The 15,000-nt window shown below is 37.3% G+C and overlaps 1 protein-coding gene across 2 annotated transcripts in view; it reads left to right on the top strand.

Annotated features, from left to right (window-relative positions):
- The first annotated feature begins 2,522 nt into the window (after positions 1-2,522).
- Positions 2,523-15,000, top strand: part of LOC133650572 (ras-related protein Rab-6A) — a 23,326-nt gene continuing 10,848 nt past the window's right edge. For both annotated transcript variants that reach the window (XM_062047965.1, XM_062047966.1), the window contains exon 1: positions 2,523-2,900. In XM_062047965.1, the coding sequence (XP_061903949.1) occupies positions 2,831-2,900 (70 nt within the window). In that variant the 5' untranslated portion in view covers positions 2,523-2,830. The remainder of the gene's footprint in view (positions 2,901-15,000) is intronic.

Here is a 15,000-nt window from a genome sequence, read left to right on the forward strand (position 1 = left end):
CCCCTTGGCGCGCGTGGCACGGCGGGCTCCGCGACTGACGGCCGGGCTGCAGCCCTTCGGCCGGCAGGCGCGTCCCGGCGGGCCGCTCGCCCCCTTTCGGAACCTTGGACCGGCATCCGCTTGGTGCGTGTAAAAGATCTGCGGTCTAAAAAAAAAAAAAAAAAAAAAAAAAAAAAAGATCTGCGGTCTGCGGGCCGGTTCTAATAATAAATCAAGATCATCCCAAGGGCCGTAAAAAACCTTCTCGCGGGCCGGATATGGCCCGCGGGCCTTGACTCTGACATATGTGACCTAGAGCTACATACATTATGTTCACACAAGGTTTATCACATTAGTGCAATGGTTATACTCTGTGCAATATGCTTTTATGCATGCATACCATACGGATGTTTTTATTCTATAACAAAAATATTCCTTTATGTTGCTACCATCAGTTGGTACACCCACGTTATGTTTGAAAGAAGGAAATCACACTCCCAAATAAATCAGACGAAAGTATCCAATAAAAGTCACTATGATCCTAATGATTGGTAGCTTACGCATCTTAGACACGATGCAGTATAAATTACCATAATAGTTTCTTTCACTTTAGATTTGAAAAGACATCATAGTAAAAATGATGATAAAAAAATCAACTCACAGTCTGTATAAACCAGTGTAGTTTACAGCGCCACAAATTACAGTCTACAAAATGACCATTAATCAACGCCTCGCTTGAATAGAGTCAATAAAAAAAAATTATATTATGATCCTCTTCAAAGGAGTGTTTATACACGGGCTCTGTGTAAAACTGCATCTATTGTTTCTTGTATATCACGTAAAATAAAAATACTTCATAATAAAACATTTTTACACATTTTAAAATCATTCCAAATGGTCAAAAGTAGTTATTTCATAATTTTCTAAAATGTTTTTATTACTGTTACTGAATGTTTTCAAGGATCATTGCTTAGTAATACTTTTACTTTATAACATGCAATGAGTGTTCAGATAAAGTATATTATTTGACATTCTCAAGGAGAAATCTGCATTTCACTGCAAATATTAATATCTTACTCGGTTAAGATGTCAGCATGTGCCCTCCTGTGGACAAATGATGGTATAACAGTCAGGTTCCGGTTGCCCTGTCCTGTATTAATGTCATTAAGCCTTAATTCTCATCATATGATTTATTTGTAATTAAAATGTTCATATAAATTATTCATATAATTTATTTGTTAATATAATTCATTTAAATGGTATGTAAAGACATGTTGATTGGCAACACTAAATTGGCCTTAGTGTGTGAATGTGAGTGTGAATGTTGTCTGTCTATCTGTGTTGGCCCTGTGATACCATACCATACCATACCAACTTTATTTATAAAGCCCTTTAAAAACAACCACAGTTGAAGAACAAAGGGCTGTACACCACAAAGAAATAGAGGCAAAGGACAGACTAAATGGTAAATGGGTTATACTTGTATAGCGCTTTTCTACCTTTTTAAGGAACTCAAAGCGCTTTGACACTATTTCCACATTCACCCATTCACACACACATTCACACACTGATGGCGGGAGCTGCCATGCAAGGCGCTAACCAGGACCCATCAGGAGCAAGGGTGAAGTGTCTTGCTCAAGGACACAACGAACGTGACTAGGATGGTAGGAGGTGGGGACTGAACCAGGAACCCTCAGGTTGCTGGCACAGCCACTCTCCCAACCACGCCACGCTACTGCACCGTCCCCCCGACTAACAAATAACATTTAAAACAGAAGTAAAATACACATTGAAAAAGCAAATACAAATTACCCTAAGAACAATTTGTCAGATAAAAAGCAGTTAAAAAGTTAAAAACAGTTAAAAAAGTTAAAAGCAGTTTAAAGTCTCATGCTGGGTTAAAAGCCAGTGAATAAAAGTGGGTTTTAAGAAGGGTCTTATAAGTAGCCAAAGAAGGGGCCTGTCTCACATGGAGAGGGAGATCGTACCAGAGTTTGGGACCTGCAACAGAGAAGGCTCTGTCCCCTCTGAGCTTGCGCTTTGATTTGGGTACCTCCAGGATCAGCTGATCAGCTGACCTCAGGGACCGTGTGGGGGCATAGAGGTGGAGCAGCTCAGAGAGGTAAGGTGGGGCAAGACCACGTAAGGATTTAAAAACGGCCTCTAAAAGACACAGGCAGCCAGTGCAGGGAGGCTAAAACAGGAGTAATGTGCTTGCAACTTGTCCAGGGTGTACCCTGCCTTCCGACGGATTGTAGCTGAGATAGCTTATCCCTTTCTGCGACCCGGAAAGGGATAAGCGGTAGAAAATGGAAATGGATGGTATGTAAACATTATAAACAATCTAATGTATATTTCATCAAACATAAATCATAGCTAAATATATTATTTGACATTTGATATTTTTGTATGATATGTTACATATTGTATATAATTTACTCATTAAAAAATTGTTTATTTTTCACATACAGTGCAATGTAAGGTATATTTTGCCACCGGTAGGGGGCAGCGCACAACTGTGTCCTCAAAGTGCCAACAGAAAAGACATTTTGTGTACGAAGAAGAGTGTGCCAAATGAGCAACTAGCTGCGAGTGTAGACATGTCACACAACTAACCTAACGCTAACTTAGCTACTGCTAGGGGCTGAGTTGTCCAAAAGTGTCTCGAAACCCGCAGGGGACTTTTTTTCAGCTCAGGAACCATCTGTAAGTGGTTTCTGTGGAGAGCTTGACAAACCAGCGAAACATTCCTTATCCGAAAAGAGCTCGTTGGCTTGTTGTAGCTGGCTAACCGGGAAGCTCCAGAGAAGGAACGTCACTGCTTGGATATCACAGCGTGTATATCACAGCCATGTCCACGGCCGGAGATTTTGGGAATCCACTAAGAAAATTTAAATTGGTCTTCCTCGGGGAGCAAAGTGGTAAGTCACATATTTAAGTGTCTAAATGCCACTTTTTAAATGTGAAGCGGTGTTAAATGTCCCATCGGGATAAGAAAAGTTGGACTTTGTGCGGGTTGTGGCTGCGGTGATTTAATCTGGTATGGCTAGCTAACATTAGCCACGTCAGTGTTTTTCAACCTTTTTTTTTGAGCCAAGGCGCATTTTTTTCATTGAATAAATACCGAGGCACACCACCAGCAGAAACCATTAAGAAATGAAACTCAGTAGACAATAAAAAGTCGTTGTCGCAATTGTTGGATATGAATTTAAACCATCAATCAATCAATCAAAGTGTATTTGTATAGCCCTAAATCACGAGTGTCTCAAAGGGCTGCACAAGCCACGACGACAACCATAACCAACTATGCATCACTATAGCTCAGGGGTCACCAACGCGGTGCCCGCGGGCACCAGGTAGCCCGTAAGGACCAGATGAGTAGCCCGCTGGCCTGTTCTAAAAATAGCTCAAATAGCAGCACTTACCAGTGAGCTGCCTCGATTTTTTACATTTTATTTATTTACTAGCAAGCTGGTCTCACTTTACTTGACATTTTTAATTCTAAGAGAGACAAAACTCAAATAGAATTTGGAAATCCAAGAAAATATTTTAAAGACTTGGTCTTCACTTGTTTAAATAAATTCATTAATTTTTTTACTTTGCTTCTTATTACTTTCAGAAAGACAATTTTAGAGAAAAAATACAACCTTAAAAATGATTTTAGGATTTTTAAACACATATACCTTTTTACCTTTTAAATTCCTTCTTCTTTTTCCTGACAATTTAAATCAATGTTCAAGTAAATCTATTTTGTTTATAGTAAAGAATAATAAATACATTTTAATTTAATTCTTCATTTTAGCTTCTGTTTTTTCGACGAATAATATTTGTGAAATATTTCTTTAAACTTATTATGATTAAAATTCAAAAAAATTATTCTGGCAAATCTAGAAAATCTGTAGAATCAAATTTAAATCTTATTTCAAAGTCTTTTGAATTTCTTTTAAAATTTTTGTTCTGGAAAATCTAGAAGAAATAATGATTTGTCCATCCATCCATCCATCCATTTTCTACCGCTTATTCCCTTTGGGGTCGCGGGGGCGCTGGAGCCTATCTCAGCTACAATCGGGCGGAAGGCGGGGTACACCCTGGACAAGTCGCCACCTCATCGCTTGGTCCAATTTGTTATATATTCTAACAAAGTGTAGATTGGATTTTAACCTATTTAAAACATGTCATCAAAATTCTAAAATTAATCTTGATCAGGAAAAATGACTAATGATGTTCCATAAATTATTTTTTTAATTTTTTCAAAAAGATTCGAAATAGTTAGTTTTTCTCTTCTTTTTTTCGGTTGAATTTTGAATTTTAAAGAGTCGAAATTGAAGATAAACTATGTTTCAAAATTTAAAAGTAATTTTTTTCATGTTTTCTCCTCTTTTAAACCGTTCAGTGTAAATATCATTAATTATCAATAATAACATAGAGTTAAAGGTAAATTGAGCAAATTGGCTATTTCTGGCAATTTATTGAAGTGTGTATCAAACTGGTAGCCCTTCGCATTAATCACTACCCAAGAAGTAGCTCTTGCTTTCAAAAAGGTTGGTGACCCCTGCTATAGCTCTTGTCTCAAAGTAGGTGTACTGTCTCAACCTGTCACATCACGCCGTGACTTATTTAGAATTGTTTGGTTGTGCTCCCGTGTAGGGATGATGTTTGATAAGAAATTATCGAGTTCGAGCCCATTATAGAATTCTCTTATCGAACCGATTCCTTATCGATTCCAGATAGGTTGTTGTATATGGAAAAAAACACATTTGGTTTAACAAAAGCTCACTTTTATTTTAAAAGAAAAATGAATAAATACATAAATATTGACTGTTACCCCCCTAAAAAATATATATAATGACTGTTGTTACCCAAAGTATATTAAGTGGGATTTTTCAGAAAAACAAATATATACTGTAACACAAAAACAACCTGTCTCTGTGATCACTATAGGTGTATAAATAATAATATAGTGTTAAATAAAATCAGTCCCTTGGGCACCAAACTGAGTTCTAAAGTTCCAAAGCAGATTAATCCATGTAGGCTCTTTATTGTTGTTGATCTTGCTTTGTCTTTTCCTACCTTTACTTTTGTCTTGCACTGGACTGTTTTTTTTTGTTTTTTTAAACTGAAATACACACAATGACAAATGTATAAGCTATATGATTCAATTAGCATACTGAAATGTAATACACAATATGTAAATATTAGCTTCACACAAATATACAGTACTATCATCAAACAAATACTTCTGAGTGTTGAAACTATTTCGATGGTGGAAATATATGACTGGCAGCCATTTTAAGTCCTCAAATCATGGGTTTTCCTGTTATTTGGTATTTTCCTGTTGCAGTTTCATGTCTTCCTTTGAGCGCTATTCCCCGCACCTGCTCTGTTTTAGCAATTCAAGAATATTTAAGTTGCTATCTTTTTTGTGTGGCCATTGTTGATTGTCATGTCATGTACATTGTGGACGCCGTCTCTGCTCCACACACGCCGTAAGTCTTTGCTGTCGTCCAGCATTCTGTTTTTGTTTACTTTGTCGGCAGTTCAGTTTTAGTTTCGTTCTGCATAGCCATCCCTAAGCTTTAATGCCTTTTCTTAGGGGCACTCACCTTTTGTTTATTTTCGATTTAAGTATTAGATACCTTTTTACCTGCACACTGCCTACCGCTGTCGCCTGCATATTGTGATCACGACAATCCATCGTCGTCTCACACGACGTGTTCCCGACATCTACAAAGCAATTAGCTACCAGCTTCCACCTACTCATATTGAGGAGAATAACATGGTTACTCTGCAGAGCTCTAGACAGCACCGACACTCAACAACGGCACATTATTTGCAGATTCTAATTACTGGTTTGCAAAAAAAAATGTTTAACCCAAATAGGTGAAACTACTAAGGCTGCAGCTAACGATTATTTTTCTATCGATTAATCTATAGATTATTTTTTCGATTAATCGGTTAATCTATAGATTTTTTTTTTCGATTCATCTATAGATCATTTTTCCTTTTACCGATTTTTTTTTATTTTATTTTATTTAAAATGAAGATGAAAAAATAAAAGTAGGCCAGTTTTTTCAAAAGGCATGGCTTTTATTTACAAAAAAAAAAGTATGGCCACTCAGTCAACATTGACAACAATATGACAAAATATTCTGTAACAATGTAAACATTTAAAACTTTTAACATTTAACAAAATTAAAAGTAGCTTATTTGCTTTTTAATGTGCAAATATAAAAGTAAACATCCAGTGCAAATCTTAATATTCTGCAATAGTATAAGCATTTCAAAAGTAAAAGTATTGCTTATTTTGCTTTAAAATGTGCAAAAATAAAGATAAACATCCAATACAAAAAAGTGCAAAACGAAATATTCTGTAACAACAGTGTAAACATTTCAACAAAAGTGAAAGTATTGCTTATTTGCTAAAATGTGCAAAAATAAAGATAAACATCCAATACAAAAAAGTGCCAATCTAAATATTCTGGAGCACTGTACACATTAAGTATTGCTTTTCAAATGTGCAAAATAAACATCCAGTCCAACACAGTACACAATAACCAATTCTACTCATTCCAGTGAGTGACTAACAGTTGTAATGAAGAAAGGTTAGCATGTCTACTTGCTTTGCTTCTTTTCTTGTTTACAATATTCCCAGCAGCTGAAAATAGGCGCTCAGAAGGGGTCGATGCGGCTGGAACTGAGAGGTAATTAGCCTTCACCTCAAACCAGGACTGCGAGCGAGCTGAGCTGCAGTTTAAGTTTCTAGTAGGTCAACGGGCTCATAGTGATGTTACTATTAGTTGACTGGGAGGTGTTTATTATCATTTGGGGAGAGTCCGCTGCCTGATGCTCACCTGCTAAACACCTATCTGCTCGACACTGAAGCGCTGACTACATGCGCTATGAATACGCACTGCTGATTGGCTGATAATGCTTTGTGTGTACCAATCAGATGGTTGTGTGGGTGGGACAATGCTGCGTGTGTACCAATCAGATGGTTGTATGGGTGGGACAATGCTGCGTGCTGAGACAGAGGCAGAAGAGCAAAGCAACTTGTTAAGACTTTAGCAGCTTAAGTTAGCCTTAGCTTAGAAACTCGTTCGGTACACCCCCGTACCGAACCGAAAGCCCCGTACCAAAACAGTTCAATACAAAACACATACCGTTACTCCCCTAGCAGATACAAATGACACATTCATGTTTTTGTGTAATGATGACAACGTATGCTAACGCGGACGATTGACTAGTTGATGGTTGATGGTTTTCTTTTCAAATGTTCGTTCATAGCCGTTGTGCTGCTATGATATGCCATTTCCGCTCGACACAGTGTGCATACAACAACATTATTAGGCTGTGTATTGAAATACTCCCACACTTTTGACGACTTTTGGCGTGCGTTTTTCCCCTCGCTCGCACAGTCTGCTTTGCGCTCCGCCATGACGGTAGTGTGACGTAAATATGCGACGCGTCGATGCACAAAAACGGCGTCGACGTATTTACGTAACCGACTGCGTCGACGCGTCGTTTCAGCCTTAGAAACTACATAATCTCCCACAGCACACCAGACTGTATCTCACGGTACACTAGTTGAAAAACACTGAGCCACGTAATGACACACTGAATGATTACCTAGCAACTATTATTCTTAACTTCTGCTTTTAAAATAACTTGTATCACAATTTATCAGGAATATCTGTGGACGCATACGTCATTATTTGGATATTATTTAAGTATTTCACTTGAACCAACACAGCTTCGTTTGTAAACAAGTAATGACTCCGGTTACCTCACAAAAAAAATAGTTAGTCAATTAAATACTCCGCAATAGACTGTGCTTTTCTTTTTGTATTGTGTTGGTATTTGCATGGCATCAAGGCAACTACTTGCAGTTGACTCAATTGTGTTGAGGAATGCAATCAATCCAGGTGCACTAAAGTCCACACAAACTTGAAGACTGCAGTTCTTGCTCATTCTGATCACTTTGTGATCAGCTTGTGTTATAAAACCTGACCTGTAGCATTCCAACACTCCTCTGGCATCCCATACTCCCACTTTTCCATTTAAACAGATTTCTTATGGAAGATCCCGATTTATCTCAATGAAGGGTTAAATGTTGGAATATCAACACATGTATTAACAAGAGAAGTGCTGATATGAAGTACAGTAATACTTAGGGATGTAACAATATCTAAATATCACGGTATGATATTGTCACGGTATTTAAGGCCCTAGTACGATATTATTTTGGTATTGTCCAAAAAAAAGACTTGATAAAATTGGCATAGTGTGTAAAATGAAGTGGCAGAAATGTTTAGGTTAAACACACTTAGAATATAATAGAATAGATCTTTATTGTACATAGTACAACGAAATTGCAAGCAAACTCATTTAGTGCAAATTTATAGATGACACATAAGAACTAAGATAAATTGATATTACTGTAATTGAACACAAACATAATGCTCAAATGTTCTAATTATATTTATTACAACAAACATGTTTTTTAGAGTTCAAAAAATTGTGCTGGAACATGGACTGTTATAGGCAAATATCAAAAAAAAACTTACAGTTGAGTGTCCTTAAAGTGACGATGTAAACAGTGAGTGTAACAAGTGTAAAACAATAATGTTTACTTTACTGTCTTTCAACTTGTACTTTTTGAGAAGCAGTGTCCTCTGCAGTGGACATTTATTATATCAGTTTGGAAAATGCTGATTGTTAACCGACATTTTTTCTTTTAATAATGTAAAGACCTCTCAAATTGATGTTTAGCGTCGCTGGTTTAACTTATCAATTCTGGCTGATGGTTCCCCGCAGTGTGTAGTATACGCCCTCCCACCAGGCGCCTTTCCTCCGCATGGTGCGCCGTGACCATGAAGTATTGTGGATCTGTGTCGAAGGTGGCACGCTTTGCTTTACATTACGCAGACTTATTATTCAGGAAAATAGGTTATGTTTTCGCCATGATTTGTTAGTCTGTTTGTTAGCAACATAACTAAATTATGGACGGATTTTGGAGAAATGTCAGAAAAAAAACAATTTGTCTTATCTACTACGAGCACACTTCTCCCACATGCTTCTTCTTTTTCTCCCCTTTATGGTGTTCCACACACCCACGTTGCGTTTTGGGAGATGTAGTTTATTTTCATGAAAAAAAAGTGCCACAAAAAAAAAATACACTCACGGAGTTTCCGTTTAATATCATCACAGGTCATGGCATTATTGTAAAGATTTTGTTAATGCAGTTTCTACAATACCCTTACTTCCCTAGAAGTACTGATCTTACATGCAACTTATTTCTCTGTAGGCTAAACATGTTTGCATGGCATTCTGTGGATACCACTGCTTCTTGAAACCTTGTATTTGAGTACCTCAAGGTCCCATGTTTAAAAAAAAAAAAAAAAAATTGAGGCTCACTACTCACTCCATTAATAACAGTGGTTATCTTACTGAGACATTTTTGCGCAGTTCTGCATTTGGCACCATGATTTGGCTTCGGTGCACAAAACAAGATCCATGAAGTGTGTGGTTGGATGAGTATGGTGTGGAAGAACTTCAGACTTCAGACCTCAGCCCCATAAAACACTTATATGATGAACAGACAGTGTTTGCAACATGTCCATAATATAATTTCTAGTTGGTGTAATGGCCAGTTGCAGCGTTTCACCTTCATATAATTGATCGTGGCACGGCGACACGGAAATGTACAAATCTGCCACGGCGTAAAACAAACAAATAAAAACAAATAAATTGGAAACAAATTCAAGTTATACATTTTGTGAATGGATTATTTACGCACTATTGAGTAGTGATGCACTACCGACCACCGAAAAATGTTGATCAACATAAGCAAGACGAACACGATTGTCTGTAGCCTCGGCGGTAACACCAAAGTGCCGCGCTGTGTTCGAACCTCGGCTTCAGCGGCTGGTGACATGGGGGTAGGGCCGCGACTTCTCCAACTGCGGCACGCACACAGCCCTGCTTTGCAGTCCAACCCGACCGACGAAGTAGGGCTGGGCGATATAGCGAATATACTCGACATATCGCGGGTTTGTCTCTGTGCGATATATAAAATGACTATATTGTGATATTCGAGTATACGTTCTCACGCAGTTGCTTTTAGCTGTGGGCATTACACTACAGGCGTTTCCCATTCTTTCTTTTCTCTCCTTCTCACAGAGATTTAAAACAAGCGCACCTTGTTACATACGTCACACACTGTCGCGCGTGCAACGTCAAATGCCCTCGCGGAGCAGAGAGGTAGCGGCATGGTAACATTAGCTGTGATGCTAGCGGAGTGGTGCGAGTGGTAATACGAGAGAGAGAATGTGTGAATCTGGTAACAAATGAAGAAAGAATTAATTCCCAAGAAAAACAGCACGGGGTCCATCGTCTGGCGGTGGTTTGGCTTCAAGCGGGAAGATGTCGATCAAGTATTCGGCAAAAGCGTTGCTACAAAAAGTAGCACCTACTGCTAATGTGTAGCATCATTTGAAAAGTCACCCGCTAGAGAATGAAGAGTGCTTGAAACTCTGCATGTCAACATCTCTGGCCGGTGCCACACCCAACAAAATGCCCAAGCAACCATTACCAGATCAACACCGTATGAAAAAAATAGTCAACAACAGAAGGAGATAACGTCCGCAGTAACCTACCACATAGCGAAGGACATACACGATTTGATTTCCTATTATGCAGCTAATTTGTATTTGACAGTTATTGAAGTATCTTGTGTGACATCATGAACAAATGTGCACTTTATTTGTTTTAAACTATTGTAGTTGCGTTCTGTACAAAAAGTGCACTTTAATTTAGTGTTGTTTTGATATGTCATCTTAGTGACATCATGCACAAAAGTGCACTCATAGCTTGTTTTAAAATGTCTCTGACAATCTTGCACTTTCTGTTTTGGAAATGACATGAATGTTTGTGCCACTGCTTAATAACTGTTTAATAAATAGTTTTGGTCAATTTACTTAGTTTTGGTTTTCATCTCTGCATGAAAGTTTAAAATTAGCATATATGAATGCAGTATGAATGAAAGTTTAAAATTAGCATATATGAATGCTGTATGAACAAGAATGTTTTAATGTAGACACGTAGAATCATCATACTGCTGTGATTATATGCATCAAGTGTTAATTCAAGGCTAAGGCAAAATATTGAGATATATATCATGTATCGTGACATGGCCTAAAAATATCGAGATATTAATAAAAGGCCATATCGTCCAGCCCTACGACGAAGCCCTTAGAGCCAATCCTTGTCCCGAAGTTACGGATCTGACTTGCCGACTTCCCTTACCCTCCTTGTTCTAACACACCAGAGGCTGTTCACCTACAAGACCTGCTGGGAATTGGAGACTGCAGTGGTGATTGCTCTAAGACTGTAACAGAAGTTCAACTTCCCCTAAAATATAGAAAAAGTAGTCAAATATGTACTTTTGCGGTTACATGTCATTGACAGAATAAGTGTGAGGATTTATTCAAAGTTTGTTCAGAATCAGCTACTTTGGTGACAGCTGATGCAAATTTCTTCTCATTCCTTCAGAGCATAGAGTGGCTTGTTCCGATGCAGCCGAACTTGACAATCATTGGATAAATGCCCGGCTTTGTCCCTCCCGCGGAAGTAAAACGCCTGTAAAAGTGAATGAGAATTGGCCGTGGCCTCGTCTAAACAGCAGGGCGTGCTACCGCATGGTAATTGGATAATCTGTCTAAGTCTGAATCCCTTTCTCATTGATAGCAAAATGAGCTAATCGGCGATCTTGAAATATAAAACATTGTTTGAGTATATTTAAATTTTCCGTTGTTCCTGTTGATATGGCGCATTTTACAATCTTAAGTGGCTTTCTTTGTAAAATCTAGCAACTTTATGTCTTACATCTGTTTTTGGAGTCTGTACTCATGTTTACACAATAGCTGAATATAATATTTCCCTACTTAAAAAAACACCAGCAGGTGTTACATTGTAACGGCCTGTTACATTGTACTAAAATAATAGTTTTAAAAATAGAGAAAAACTATATAAGAAAAACTGTTAATACTAATAACACAGATTTGTATTTAAATGCATATAAATTTTTTAGCCTTTTTTATAGAAAATATATGCATCATCGACAGTTATGCAAATTGTATGATGGCGTCATATTGACCACGCCCATAGCCATGCCCCCACCACTACAAGTTTATTGGCAAGCTGGAGGAAACCCTGCAGCTGTCCCATTATTTTTGCCAATGTTTTGCTTAACATTGCTGGTAACTACAGCTTTAAAAGTGTGTAATATCTCCTTTGCATTATGTTGTGACGCACACAAACTCCATGCTCGTCACTCGGCCTGCGAGCACCTAGGGCAGTGATGTCAAAATCGTTTTCATCAAGGGCCATATCACAGTTATGGCTGCCTTCAGAGGGCCCTCTGTAACAGTGCATATACCTGTATAATAACATAAAGTATATACTCCCCTCATAATGTTATTACACAATTGCCTATAAATTGATTATTAGATTTTTTTTTTTTAAGTTGATGTCTAACTTGCTTTGACACAAGTCAAGGCGACAAGCAAGTGGGGCTGGGCGATATGGCCTTTTTTTAATATCTTGGTATTTTTAGGCCATATCGCGATACACGATGTATATCTCGATATTTTGCCTTAGCCTTGAATTAACACTTGATACAAATAATCACACCAGTATGATGATTCTATGTGTGTAAATTAAAACATTCTTGTTCATACTGCATTAATATATGCTCATTTTAAACTTTCAGGCAGAGAAGGAAATCACAACTAAGTCAATTTACCAAAACTGTATTTATTAAACTGTTATTAAGCAGTGGCACAAACATTCATTTCATTTCCAAAACAGAAAGTGCAACATTGTCAGAGACTAAGGCTGCAGTTAACGATTATTTTTTATATCGATTAATCTATAGATTATTTTTTTAATTAATCTATAGATTTTTTTTTCTTCGATTAATCTATAGATTATTTTTGCTTTTACCGATTATTTTTTTATTTAAAATGAAGATGAAAAAATAAATGTAGGCCAGTTTTTTTCAAAAGGCATGGCTTTTATTTACAAAAAAAAAAAGTATGGCCATTCAGTCAACATTGACAACAACATGACAAAATATTCTGTATTAATGTAAACATTTAAAACTTTTAACATTTAACAAAATTAAAAGTAGCTTATTTGCTTTTTAATGTGCAAATATAAAAGAAACATCCAGTGCAAATCTTAATATTCTGCAATAGTATAAGCATTTCTAAAGTAAAAGTATTGCTTATTTTGCTTTAAAATGTGCAAAAATAAAGATAAACATACAATACAAAAAAGTGCAAAACAAAATATTCTGTAACAACAGTGTAAACATTTCAACAAAAGTAAAAGTATTGCTTATTTGCTAAAATGTGCAAAAATAAAGATAAACATCCAATACAAAAAAGTGCAAAATGAAATATTCTGTAACAACAGTGTAAACATTTCAATAAAAGTAAAAGTATTCCTTATTTCCCTTTGAAATGTGCAAAAATAAAGATAAACATCCAGCACAAAAAAGTGCCAATCTAAATATGTAAACATTAAGTATTGCTTTTAAAATGTGCAAAATAAACATCCAGTCCAACACAGTACACAATAACCAATTCTACTCATTCCAGTGAGTGACTAACAGTTCTAATGAAGAAAGGTTAGCATGTCTGCATGCTCTGGGGTGAGGCTGGTTCTTTTCTTGTTTACAATATTCCCAGCAGCTGAAATTTGGCGTTATAACGCCAAATTTCTTCCCTCCTACAAAAACCTTCCCCTCCATTTACTTCCGGTCACGTCATCCCATAGCTTGTGTTTGTAAATTGTTTTTTTTTATTGTTTTTTTATAATATAGCATTAACAAAACGTCTGTATTAATCGGACAAATTAACTTGAGGATATTCCTGACTGAATGTACATTTGACTCGTGGACATATGCGGAAATGAATAACAGATAACAGTAAGTAAATGGGGGGGGGGGGGGGGGGGTTTGTAGGGGGGAAGAAATTTGGCGTGACAGCGCTCAGAAGGGGTCGATGTGACTGGAACTGAGAGGTGAGACCAATGATGATGATGATAGTAGGATTAAAGTGAAAGTTAATGGTTTGTTTGTACATAGTATATGTAACTGTTAATGTTGTAAAAGATATTTGCACAACTAATTAACGTTAGCGTTAAAGAGGAGCGTGTCTTTGTAAACACTGAACAGGCACGCCAAACGCGCCTCTCAGAGCGAAACGGTGCTTTAGTTTATGAATTTACAACGCAGATACAAATGACACATTCTTGTTTTTGTGTAATGATGACAACGTATACTCACGCGGATGATTGACTAGTTGATGGTGATGGCAAGAACGCTGTCGGGTGTTTTCTTTTCAAATGTTCGTTCATAGCCGTTGTGCTGCTATGATAGGCCATTTCCGCTAGACACAGTGTGCATACAACATTATTAGGCCGTTTATTGAAATATTCCCACACTTTTGACGACTTTTGGCATGCTTTTTCCCCCTCGCTCGCACCGCTCGCATCGTCTGCTTTGCGCTCCGCCATGACGGTAGTGTGACGTAAATATGCGACGCGTTGACGTATTTACGTAACCATGACGTCGACTACGTTGACGCGTCGTTTCAGCCTTATCAGAGACATTTTAAAACAAGCTATTAGTGCACTTTTGTGCATGGTAAGATGACTTATGAAAACAAAACTAAATTAAAGTGCACTTTTTGTACAGAATGCCACTACAATAGTTTAAAAACATGATGTCACACAAGATATTTAAATAAGTGTCAAATAAAAATGACCCACATAATAGGAAATCAAATAGTGTTCGTTAGGGCTGCGAATCTTTGGGTGTCCCACGATTCCATTCAATATCGATTCTCTGGGTCATGATTCGATTAAAAATCTATTTTTTTTTTTCGATTCAACGAGATTCTCGATTCAAAAACGATATTTTCCCGATTCAAAACGATTCACTATTCATTCAATACT

This window comes from Entelurus aequoreus, linkage group LG05 (genome assembly GCF_033978785.1).
Source record: "Entelurus aequoreus isolate RoL-2023_Sb linkage group LG05, RoL_Eaeq_v1.1, whole genome shotgun sequence".
NCBI lineage: Eukaryota > Metazoa > Chordata > Actinopteri > Syngnathiformes > Syngnathidae > Entelurus > Entelurus aequoreus.